The sequence below is a fragment of the Macrobrachium rosenbergii genome, chromosome 51 (genome assembly GCF_040412425.1).
Source record: "Macrobrachium rosenbergii isolate ZJJX-2024 chromosome 51, ASM4041242v1, whole genome shotgun sequence".
Classification (NCBI taxonomy): Eukaryota; Metazoa; Arthropoda; class Malacostraca; order Decapoda; family Palaemonidae; genus Macrobrachium; species Macrobrachium rosenbergii.
The window spans coordinates 6203958-6217409 of NC_089791.1; the positions used below are offsets into that span (position 1 = coordinate 6203958).

General features: G+C 39.5%; 1 protein-coding gene across 1 annotated transcript in view; it reads right to left on the bottom strand.

Moving 5' to 3' along the window:
- The window catches only part of LOC136833126 (G-protein coupled receptor GRL101-like), a 692174-nt gene that overhangs the window by 193611 nt on the left and 485111 nt on the right, over positions 1-13452 (bottom strand). Inside the window, exon 11 of the mRNA XM_067094785.1 lies at positions 2249-2323. Coding sequence (XP_066950886.1) covers positions 2249-2323 — 75 coding nt within the window. The remainder of the gene's footprint in view (positions 1-2248; positions 2324-13452) is intronic.

Sequence of the window (13452 nt, forward strand, 5' to 3'; positions counted from 1 at the left end):
AAAATCTAAGGTAAGTTTTCAAATAACTTTTCCTTTTGCTCATATGCTGGGCTTTCTTGGTTTTGTGGAAGCATCAATAATAACTTTGTTTCAATTTCTCACCCACCAAGACCGTCCAGTTTATGACAATATATATATATATATATATATATATATATATATATATATATATATATATATATATATATAATAGTATGGTGGCTGGCGTTGCTTAGTGGTAGGGCACTGAACTAGCAGTTGTAAGGTCTGCGGTTCAATCCAGCTGTAATGAGTACTACCAGCAACTAAGACCCAAGAGAACCAGAAAGCACTAGAGTTCTGGGGAGAGAGGTGTATTGTGAAATAACATATTCCAGCCAGAGAACCAGGTTGCGAATCCCAACCAAAGATAGAACGATAAGAGTAAGTCGCCGACGACCAATGATTTCTGCATCTGGTAATTAATCTAATATAGTGGGTTGTAATGGTGACAAGTATGAGACTAGCAAACAGATTCTAAAATATAAGCTGAGATACGTAATTGTAACACATTTTGGAACCAGGCCCTCTAAAAAAAAAGTCATATACTTTTATATAAATATTTATATAACATATATATATATTCTGTATAATTCTTTCCCACTACATAATAACTTGAGAACTTGAAATAATTTTTCATATTTTCTCTTTAATTTTTGGGTGATGTTGGGGTCTGGGACGATGCTGCTTCATCATCATTATCAAATTATACTGAAAATTTTTCTTCCCGTAGACTCTCCCTTTCAGGGTTAGACGTGTAATTGGCTCTGTCCGCTGTATTTCGTCTTGTGCACTTTCTAACTGAATTCTTATGCGGTCAAGGTTTCCATCAATACATAGCAAGAGCCAGGGCTGGGTGTGGCCCGCTCAGTGATTTTATAACAGAGTACCATCTCTACCACTCAATAACCTACAATAATAATCATGGCAATGTTCATAGGAATTGCATAACAATGACTTAACAGCGACGGGGTCTTAAATATTGAGATGCTCTTGATAAATATCAGGTGAGGCGCAGTTAGAAGGAAAATGTTGTTAGTGAGCGGGCCTTACCCAGCACTGGCTCTTGCTCCTGCAGCAGCCTGTAAGAAGGGCAGAAAGCCAGTAGATATGGAAGCAACATTACGAAGGCGGAGGCCTGAAAAATCATAAAGATATGTACTGATGGAAACCTTGACCGGATAAGAATTCAGTTAGAAAGTGCACAAGACGAATTACAATGGACAGAGCCAATTACACGTCTAACCCTGAAAGGGAGAGTCTACAGGAAGAAAGATTTTCAGTATAATTTGATAATGATGATGAAGCAACATCGTCCCAGACCCCAACATTACCCAAAAATAAGAAAAAATAAAAAATGTGAAAAATTATTATCTTAGGGAAAGGATATAGTTCTCAAGTTATGATGTAATGGGAGAAAATTTGCCTGAATAACTGCATAATTCCTCTTGATTAAAGGCTATTACGTCATACAAAAAGGGAAAGAAGTCTAGGAGACAAAAATAGCTACACCGTTTAACCGAAATAATAATAAAAGAACTCTCGTTGTTATGAAGTTCAGAATTGGTATATACTTACGGAAGAAGCCAAAAGTGTCATAGACGTGCATACCAGGTTTTCCAGGAACTGAAAGACTATTCTCATGAAAATAATCTAAAAGCAAAAACTGGTGCAAAAATATATGCATTCTTAAAGTAAACGAAGAAATGCATGCAACAAAGAAGAAATGTTTTTACAACGCTAACACGTAATCTTACAACCTTATAGGCATAAGTTGCAGGTATGTATGTATGTATGTATGTATGTATGTATGTATGTATGTATGTATGTATGTATGTATGTATGTATGTATGTATGTATGTATATACATGAATACATACATACATACATATATATATACACACACATATATATGTATAATGAGAGAGAGAGAGAGAGAGAGAGAGAGAGAGAGAGAGAGAGAGAGAGAGAGAGAGAGAGAGAGAGAGAGAGAGAGAAAGCGGTTGCACGATCGTGTAAAACTGAGTGGTTCCTTTTTCATTCGAGATAATCCAGTGTTCAAAACTACAAAAGTAAACAGCTAGATTACCCAAAGAAATATGTACTTTATACTTACTATTTTCAAACGTAATCATACGTATCATTCTTGGTAAAAGAAGAGTGAACTGCATTTTAAATACTGAGAAGATTAAACACAAAATATTATAAAAATGGGAAAAATTATACTTACAGATACACAACTTGCTGATGACCTCGGATTGGTTGGGCGTGCAATGTTACACTCAGCTGGTTGTCCGCGAAATAGCTGTGCGAAAAAGGAGATACCCGTGAATAATTCTACTGAGAATTCTTAAAAGAAAACAATTCGTAAAAATACAGTACAAACTCAGCATAGCAAAAAATCAACTTCCAACCTTAAGATTATCGAACGTAACACCTACAACCTAACACCGGCGAGGGGGGTTCACTAGAATCGTTTCAAATCGAAACGGGAACTATAACTTGGATTACAAAAAGGAGTTTGCTTTATATTTACATTACAGCAGCCAGTTTACAGCTTAAAGTCTATCCATTGAAAGATACAGAGCTACAGATGCCAAACAAAATAATGCAGTTATAAATTCATAAAGGGTCGTAACAATGGGCTAATTCCATAAACCTGCAGCATACATATATGTAAATATTCTTAACAAAATTATTACCAAAAGTCCATCTGCTTAGGCAGAAAAAACCTCCTACATAACCCACAGCCAGAACAAAAACAGCAGTCATCATCACCTAAGGCCTTGGGCCCCTTTGATCTAACTACTTCCCTGAGGCCTTAATGGATTCCTCCAAGTCCTTTGGAGAGGAGGAAAAGAGGTGGATACGAATAGGGGATGCCTAGGGATTGCAGCATTTGAGCAAATATAAGTATTTCAGGAAAAAGACGATTCCAACCTACAGGCGCACAACCTACATCAGCAGCGAAAGAACTAGAAGAGTTGACATTATCAAGATAAATCGAGATCGCTAAAGGTTTGCTTAGTATTGACTGTAATACACAATTATATACCAAGCATTCTCTCTCTCTCTCTCTCTCTCTCTCTTTTCCGCCTATCCCGCCTGTCTTTCTGTAAGATAAAGAATCTCTGAACTTCTTACTGAACACAGAAAATATTTTCACCTCTCCAGCTTGACTTGGCTTCCAGGTTACTTGATAAAACTCCGCATGAATAACCTTTACATTTAATTCTCCTTAATGACCGCAAAAATAGCTAAAATACTACTAGGAAAAAAGATAATTTTGAGAAAAATAATTTCTCTTCCTCTTTCCCTGCAGACACAGAGAGGAAAGACCGGGTTTAATTAATTTATTCCATGATAATTAAACATGTAGTGGACCCCACTTCTAAAAATAACCCTCGGTCGTCGATATTAATACGTAACCTACGCCTTCTGTTCCACTGCCAGCGGAGTTGGGTTACCCTAGAATCCCAACCCGGTGAAATGACAAGGATTTCGATTATTAGTGACTGTAGCCTCGCGTATTTGGAGTAAAGCATTGAAAACGGGTTGATTGATGATATGTCAATCAGAAGTCTATATTTCCTTAATGTATACATTAAACTTGAAGCAAGATTTATGATATAATGTTCTGCTGTTTAAACCATTTTTCAATAAGAATTTTGTACAAAAATTAAGCTAATAGTATCAAAAAGCTATTATAACATTTTATACATAACGCTCATTTTAAACTTCAGGATTTAATGATGAACCGTATAATTAGAATGATAAGTTTGATGACGGATTCTTCCTTATGAAAAACTACACACACACACACACACACATTCACACACATTATATATATATATATATATATATATATATATATATATATATATATATATATATATATATATATATATATATATATATATATATATATATATACATACATACATACATATACATTATATGTATATAAATGTATATATACATACATACATATATATATGTATGTATATATATATATATATATATATATATATATATATATATATATATATATATATATATATATATATATATATTTATATTTTCACGAATGTAAGTCACCTCTTCCTCTAAGAGTGTAATGATGCACCAGATCAACTTAATTCATGTATTCTATTGAAATAAAGGTAGCCGGGTTAATAACACCACTGACTAACAGAGACAGGTTGTGGGAAAATATCGCCCCTTCCTGAAAGAATCTTACATTTGTCACCCATTAAGAATAATCTCTTAATCCTCCTCCTTGACCTAGTGATTGCTCAAGCCTCTCTTCAAGGTACCGCCTTTTGGGAAGCCAAATCCCTGCTGGAGGCACATACGAGCTGGTGAAGGGGATTAACTACAAAAGAGAAAGCACCCGGGTCTTAACAACAGAATCACCATGTGGCCAGGCCATACCACATGGCTCAAAAGTATGGAAAACATAGAAAATGCACTGCGAAGCAAGCAGGTGCTGCCATCTTGGAGGAAAGGAATAGTAGTCCACCAAGGTCTTAAAAGACGATGCCCAGGCAGTGCTCATCAGAAACGCCCAGCCCCGGACTCTAGACACTAGTCCCTTGTCTCATCTGCTCCAATTGAGCCCTGATTCTTCCCACATGGCTGCTTTGAGCCTGAGTCTTTCTTTATGGTGAAGGCCCCTAATTCATGTCCTTCTTGCTGACGCTGAAGACGAGGTCCCCTACCTCCAACAGAAAGGTAAAGCACCTGAAACGAGGTTTTGAATCAGTCATGAATCCATTATTCTACTGAATTTATTTTCCTTTCTGAAGTGCGATCTTTTCCACAAGACCTGGTTTGTCTAGTTCAGTGAGTGAATATTCAAAGTTCACGTAAATACCAGTGCCTAGAATCGAGTTGCTTTGATACCCTATGTGCAATCCCCCCCCCATCCATTCCTCAATTATGCTACCTATTTATGTGTAACTGAATGTGTTCTTGATTGCAGACGGAGTTCCTAGCTGTGGAATCATCTGTTCACCTTGTGCTTGTGCCATGGTTATAATCACTGCCCTTCACCCAGTGGTGTTCTACGAAATGGATTTTCCCCATTTGTTATTGTGTAATCTAATGTAAATTTAGTCATTCGACAGAAACCTGTTTTACCTGTCTAGTTTTTTTTTATTTTCCCATTCTTCTGATTTAGTTTGTTAAATGTAAATATAAGTGATTTTAAGTGAACCCAAGTGTTTATCTGTACTTTCCCTGTTGAAGTAAACCCTTCAGCTTAGTTTTTCTTTTATGATGTTTGCCTGAATCCACACCTGTAATCAGAATTGAAACCTCCCTGTTAAGTTCCACATTCTTCTCCAGGTAATCTCTAATATTGGCGACCTTGCCAGGAATCTTGTAGCCTGTGACCTCTCGCAGCAATCAGCTACTATCTTTGCTAAAGCTAGATACAAGACAAAGAAACAAACCTTTTAGCATAAGCCCCTCATTATCAGCAAAAGTGAACAGGTTTCCACAACGTAAGTACAATGTTATTTTATTTTATGTTAGGTGAAAACCAAAATCGTGACTGTAAAAGCTGTTAGGGATCAGTTAGACCATGTGCCTGCTCCATGAATAGCTCGCAGAGAAGAGAGAGGGTTAGCCATCTGAAACAGAAGTTTTGGTGCTATCGCATGTTAGCCTACATCTTTTCAATGCTAGGATAGTCAGGCAGTGAAGTGACAAATCAATTGATATCTAAGGAAACAGTGCATTATTTCCTCTCCCACATGTTCCAGACCATTTGCAGTCTGCCATTTTAGCTAGGCAACACAGTTAGCTGGGACGTGAATTCACGCCAACCAGTAAATTTTGCTTGCTGGCCTCTCTCTCTCTCTCTCTCTCTCTCTCTCTCTCTCTCTCTCTCTCTCTCTCTCTCTCTCTCTCTCGATAGCATTAGTGATCATGCAAAAATTTAGAGAAATGTTCCACAATTCCCAAAATCAGCCTTTGAGAAAATCTCACATTCATGTACCTCATCATTCAGGGCCACCTGAGCCCAGAAATCTTGAACACAAAAGAATCACTTTCTTAAATCGTTACTACCACAAGTGCAAGTGAAGCGTATAAAATTCATTCCTTAGCATGGGTCATAAAAGGTCAGTGAGACCATGCAAAATCTGTCATTTGTTAAAATGCAATCAGTAGATGGCGGGAGAACAAATTTCCAAAATTGTTCTGCTGTCTCATAAAGTCCTACGCACCCTTTTCGTTCAGACAGTCACGTGATTTCGCACGTGGCAAGCCAATCAAAAAATTGTTCTGTAGTCATGCAACTACAAGTAAAGTAAACACGAGTAATGGTAAAATCTTTTGCGCACATGAAAATATAACTTTGCCCATGCATGGTAGATTTAAGATCTTGTACTTGTCATATTCTGCCGCACTTAATCTCACGTTTTTCGAAACAAGCACATTTTCCGTCATATTCTAAGCAGTTATCCTTTGCTGAGAAGCCAGCTAAATTGATTCAGTTATGCATCTAGTTGTGTATCCTCTGAAGCTGTGTACTTCCCGTTTATTTGAAGGGCAGTCTCATGTAATAAATTTCAGCGTAAGCCTTCCATTCCACGCATCGGGGCCCAAGCGTTCTCATCAAACCAAACTCTCACCTAACCATCTCTTTTATATTTTACTCAATAAAAGCATTCAACAAGCACAGCCTTGCATTCTTCAGAACAAATAAAAGAGTTCAACATGCACAAACCCTAAGTTCTTCAGAACCAAATAAAAAAGCATTCAACATGCACAGCCTTGCGTTCATCAGAACCAAACAATAAAGTGTTCAACACGCACAGCTTTGCATTCTTCGGAACAAATAAAAGTGTTCAACATGCACAGCCCTACGTTCTTTGGAACAAAATAACAGCATTCAACATGCACAAACCCTAAGTTCTTCGGAATCAAATAAAATGCGTTCAACGCCCACAGCCTTACATTCTTTGGAACAAATAAGAGCATTCAACATGCACAAACCCTATGTTCTTTGGAACCAAATAAAAAAGCATTCAACATGCACAGCCTTGTGTTCGTCGGAATAAATAAAAGCGCTCACCACGCACAAACCCTAAGTTTTTCGGAACCTAATAAAAATGCGTTCAACATGCACAGCCTTGCGTTCTTCGGAACAAATAAAAGCAGTCAACACACACAGCCTTGCGTTCTTCAGAAGAAATAAAAGTATTCATTACAAACAGCCTAACGTTCTTCAGAACGAAATAACAGCGTTCATCACGCACAAACCGTAAGTTCTTTGGAACCAAATAAAAGCGTCCAATATGCCCAGCCTTGTGTTCTTCGGAACAAATTAAAGCATTCAACATACACAGCCTTATCTTCTTTGGAACAAAATAACTGCATTCATCATGCACAAGCATTGAGTTCTTTGGAACCAAATATGAACATTCAACATGCACAGCCTTGTGTTCTCCAGAACAAAATAACAGTGTTCATCGTGCACAAACCCTTGAGTACTTCGGAACAAAACAACAGCGTTCATTGTGCACAAACCCTTGAGTTCTTTGGAAGGACGTGAAGGACCTCCCCACAGTTCACCTTCGGGTCACTACGAGTGATTCCTCCCAGGAGAGGGAACACCTTTGTGCAGTTGTCCAGTCCCTGGCAACTGGGTGCCCCCTGCTCCTGGGCCAAGACCTTGTCCAGTGGAGGGATACCCTGATTCCCCTATGGTGCATGACAGCTACAACCCTCAAGGACCTGGAGGAGGAGTCACCTTCCCCCGGCGATGACCTAACTCTAGCCAAAGTGCCAAGGCTGCATGACCAGCTTGGCACCCCTCCATACAAACCTGTCCCTGACCCTGCAGCCCCCCCTCCTCATCATGGGGGTTGACACCTACACTCCTGCCTTGAGCTGGGAGAAGCTCATCTGGGCACAGACAGAGGATGCCACCTTGAGGCCCCACTGCTTGGATGCTGCTATGATGGAAGAAGAAATAAGGGATCTGGTCAATGGCACACGACATCCTGTATGAGTCCTGGGCAGAACCGGCGAGGGCCAGCTTGAGGAAGTACTGCCTTCAATACAATGGAAATTCAGGGCTGCGTGGGTGGTCGCCCAATCGACAGAAGCCACGACTGAAGAGTGAGTCAAAATTCAAGGGGATAAGAAGGCCCTAACCCATTCCTTTAACATGGGAGACCAGGTCCTAGTCCTTTGGACTGGCGCCACTCTCCCTCTTGAAACCCAGTTCACTGGCTCTCATAAGGTACTCAACTAGCGAGGGGCCCTAAATTGCCTTGTCAACTGTAGGAAGAGAAAAGCCAAATGGCTACACATAAATCTACTGAAGCCGTATCTAAATAGAGAGGACCAGAAGACTGTGGAAAGCCCTCTGGCTCCAGGGGCGCTTGTCAGCACCATCACCACGATGCCACCACCCTCAAAGAATTCGGAAGTATTACGCTGTTTAGAAGTCATTACTCCGGGGATAGACGACCACAAGCATAATGAAGTGCACCAACTGCTCAGCACACACCCGCAGGTAGTCCAAGACCTACTTGGCTGCACCGACCTGGTAGAGCACGCCTTACACCTGCGGGAAGGTGTCACTCCGATAGCTCAAAGGTATTATTGAATAAACCCCAAGAAGGCTAAGAGAACTGAGGAACAAGCACAGCTCCAACTTGAACTCGGCCTGATCGAGCCCAGCTACAGTGAGTGGTCATCCCTGGTAGTCCTAGTCCCTAAGGAAGGAGGAGGGGACAGGCTATGCATAGACTTTAGGAAACTGAACGAAGTGATAAAACCTGAGCCCTAACCTCTTCCAAAGATCGAGAGGTGCTTGGATAGCCTGGGAAATGTGCCATACCTAAGGAAAATTGACCTTGAAAAAGGATATTGGCAGGTGCCCCTGTCAGAGAAGTCACACCTTCACCACACCCACTGGTGTGTACCAGTGCAGGGTGATGTCCTTCAGCCTCAAAAACGCCCCTAGCTGTTTTCAGAGAGTGATGAACAAAGTCCTGGCAGGAATCAAGAACTGTGCTGTTTACCTTGGAGACATCATAATATATGCCAGTACATGGGAGGAGCGCCTGCAAATCCTGAACCAAAGCCTTATTGCCCTACGCCAAGCCATCTGGTCATCAACTTCAAAAAATGTCAATTCTGTACGGCTGAAATAATGTCTCGGTCATCATATGGGAAATGGCAAACTAATGCCCAAGGACGCTAACATCTGTGCTATTCGGGACATGCCTTACCTGAGAACAAAAAGGAAAGCTCAGCGATTTGTCGGGATGGTGCAGTACTTCCAGCACTTCATTCCGGACTTTGCTGACGCTGCTGGCCCTAATCTCTTCCAAGGGAAACAGCCTTTTTGTTGCACTCCTGAGTGCGAGAAGGCATTATGATCACCTCAAGGCAGCCCTAGTTAGGCAACCTGTTCCCCACACACCTGACTAGGAACTACTTTTTGCATGGCAGTTGATGCTAGCGACATCGGCATTGGGGCAGTCGTGTTTCAAGAGAAGGATGAGGTTAGACACCCGGTAGCCTACTACTCCAAGAAACTCAAACCAGCTGAAACTAGGTATAGAACTATAGAAAAAGAACTTCTGGGCATGATCTTGGCAATGAAGCAATTTGAGTCCTATCATGCAGATAACAAATTCCCGTTAACCATTTATACAGATCATAACCCCCTTAAGTATCTCATGACTTTTCAAAACCAAAATAAGCACCTGATGAGTTAGTGTCTCAACCTCGAAGATTACAACTGGAGGATCGAACACATTAAAGGTATGGATAACAAGATCAGTGATGTCCTCTCCAGGCAGCTCTAATTAATTTCTGAAATAATAACATGTCCCCCCTTCAATCTTCCCCAGCTAAACGTGGCACTCCTGCCAGAGTGAAGGGTCACGTTATATCCAGCTAAATTAGCATTCCTGAAAGAGTAAGACATTTCCTTCCTTAACTCTATCCTTTCCTTGTAATGTAAACCTCAAGTCCCCGACTCATAAACCTTGTGTAAATTACACACATAATGGTACATCATGTACGTAAATAAGTGCTACAAGGCACCCATGATGTTCAGTGCCACATCTGGCACAGTGCTGCTGTGTACAAGTACCATGGCATCACCTAACATAAGCCCACGGATACTTTGTTGTAATGCCTCATCAAGGCAAAGTAACCGCATGACTTTGATGTCACAGAGTTAACCTTATCATTAAGTGCATGACTAATCTTAAAATTTACCTTAAAGTCAATGTGCTAATTTAAGATATACTAAGTTGCCAATATTTTATTTTAAGCTTGATATAACTCTGCAGTAGAGTAACAATAAGATAAATTTAATCACAGCTTTTCCAGCAGCCCAATACTCTGCAAAAATGTACATTTTATAAGTGATAAAAAAAAAATAATTTGCACTTGATTGACTAGCAGAATTATTAAGTTAAGGATTTAGTGAAATTAAAAGGGGGGAAGTAAAGAGAGATAATAGCTTATTCAGCTGAGTTGACTTATCCATACGCATTCCAACCTGACTCATGGTGTGGAATGTCAATTTGAATGGGGAGGTGTTACAAATGTAAGTCACCTCTCGCTCTAAGAGCGCAGTCATGCACCAGATCAACTTAATTCACATATTCTATTGAAATAAATGTAGTCACGCTAATAACATCGCTGACTAACAAAGACAGGTTATGGGAAAACATTGCCCCTTCCTGGAAGAATCTTTCCACCCTCACCCCTTAAAAATAATCTCTTAATCCTCCTCCTTGACCTAGTGACTGCTCGAGGCTCTATTCCAGGTAACGCCTTTCGGGAAGCCAAATCCCCTCTGGAGGCACAGACGAGCTGGTGAAGGGGATTAACTACAAAAGAGAAAGCACCCAGGTCTTAACAACAGAATCATCACATGGCCAGGCCATACCACATGGCTTGAAAGCATGGGAAGCATAGAAAATGGACAGCAAAGTGAGCAGGCTGACATCTGGGAGATGAGGAATTGTAATCAGCCGAGGTCTTAAAAGATGAAGCCTGGACGGCGCTCGTCAGAAATGCCCAGCCCAGAACCCCGGACACTTGTCCCTTGCCTCATCCGCTCCATCAGAACCCTGATTCCTCCCACATGGCTGCTTTGAGCCTGAGTCTTTCTTTATGGTGAAAGCCCCTAATTCATACCCTCCCTGCTGGAACTGAAGACGAGGTCCCCTGTCTCTGACAGAAAGGTAAATTACCCGAAGCGAGGTTTTGAATCAGTCACAAAACTATTATTTTTTTACGAAATTTATTTTCCTTTCTGAAGTGCGATCTTTTCCACGAGACCTAAACTGTTTAGTGCAGTGAGTAAATATTCAAAGTTCACGTATATACCAGTGCCTAGAATCGAGTTGCTTTGACACCCTATGTGCAACCCCCGCCCCCTCCATTCCTTAATTAAGCTACCTATTTTTGTGTAAGTAACCAAATGCGTTCTTAATTGCAGACAGAATTGCTAGCTGTGGAATCATCTGTTCACCTTGTGCTTGTGCTGTGGTTATAATCACTGTCCCTCACCCAACTGTGTTCTATGAAGTGGATTTTTCCCATTCCTGTTATTGTGTAATCTATTGTAAATTTAGTAATTCGACAGGAACCTGTTTTACCTGTCTAGTTTTACGAATTTCCCCATTTTTCTGATTTGGTTTTAACTGTAAACATAAGTGATTTTAAGTGAACCCAAGTGTTTATCTGAGCTTTCCCAGTTGAAGTAAAGCCTTCAGCTTAGTTTTTCTCTTATGACGCTTACTTGAATCCAAATAAGCTCATCGTTGGGTGAGTCGGTAGAGTTGTGGCCTTGCACTTGGTAGGCCCGAGTTCGACTCTCTACCCAGCTAATGAAGAGTTAGAGGAATTTATTTCTGGTGATAGAAATTAATTTCTCGCTATAATGTGGTTCAGATTTCACAATAAGCTGTAGGTCCCGTTGCTAAGTAACCAATTGGTTCTTAGCCACATTAAATAAGTCTAATCCTTCGGGCCAGCCCTAGGAGAGCTGTTAATCAGCTCAGTGGTCTGGTAAAACTAAGGTACATTTAACATTTTTTCACACCTGTAATCAGAATTGAAACCCCATGGTAAGTTCCACATTCTTCCCCTGTTAAACTCTAATAACAATAAATAAATAACTATATATATATATATATATATATACAATATATATATATATATATATATATATATATATATATATATATATATATATATATATACATGTATATATATATATATATATATATATATATATATATATATATATATATATATATATATATATATATATATATTGTATTATACATGAAATGGCAAATTCATTTGATAATAATAATATAATAATAATAATAATAATAATAATAATAATAATAATAATAATAATGAAACCTATGGTATTCTGATAAACATTGTGGAAAATGAAATATATAGATATATATATATATATATATATATATATATATATATATATATATATATATATATATATATATATATATATATATATATAATATATAAATTTCTGACTCACATCAGGATTGAAACACAGGCCTTTCAGTTGAAAGGCAAAGGGGTAGCCCACTAGCCCATATGAGTCATAAAAAAGTTGGAACCTGGGAGTACTGCACCCAAGGAATTACCTGGGCAAACTAACTGCTTGCATAACAGCGTGTTTTCCCCAACTTCCTGACTCAGCAATGATCCAATTGACAGCATTTCATTTGAATTATCCCTTCTGAGTGAATAAGATAGAAATAAACAACACACAATCACGTGTGGAACAGAAATAAATTTCTGACTCACATCAGGATCGAACCCAGGTCTTTCAATTGAAAGGCAAGGGTGCTGCCCACTAGGCGATACAAGCCATAAAAGAAGTTGGAGCCTGAGGGCAACTACACTCAAGGAATTACCTGGGCAAGCTAACTGCTTGCATACCAGCGCGTTTTCCCCAACTTCCTGACTCGGCAATTTGTCAATACTCCTAAGTATGAATTTTGCGATGTCCCGATTGGAATACCCATGGTTTAAAACCTGGGCAACACATTCTAATCCAGTGTAAGTGTCCTTCCAAGAGGAGCAGTGTGAGAGAGTTCCCCTGATGAAGGCACTGATCGCAATGAGCTTGTATCTCCCTGGACGCTAGCTCTCACCATTCAGGCACAGGTTTTACTTAACAATGGGTATTCTAACCGGGACATCGCAAAATGCATACATAGGAGTATTGACAAATGGTACCAGTTTTAATGTGCCCTTGTATAATTTGTTGAGACTCTTTTAAAGTCACAGGAAATACCATGAGCTCTTTAAGTATCATGTTGTTCACCCATACAGACCTTGCAAAAAGTTTAAATTTGTAATTTACGAAACGCAAAAGCAAGAAGACCAGTGGCCTGATCA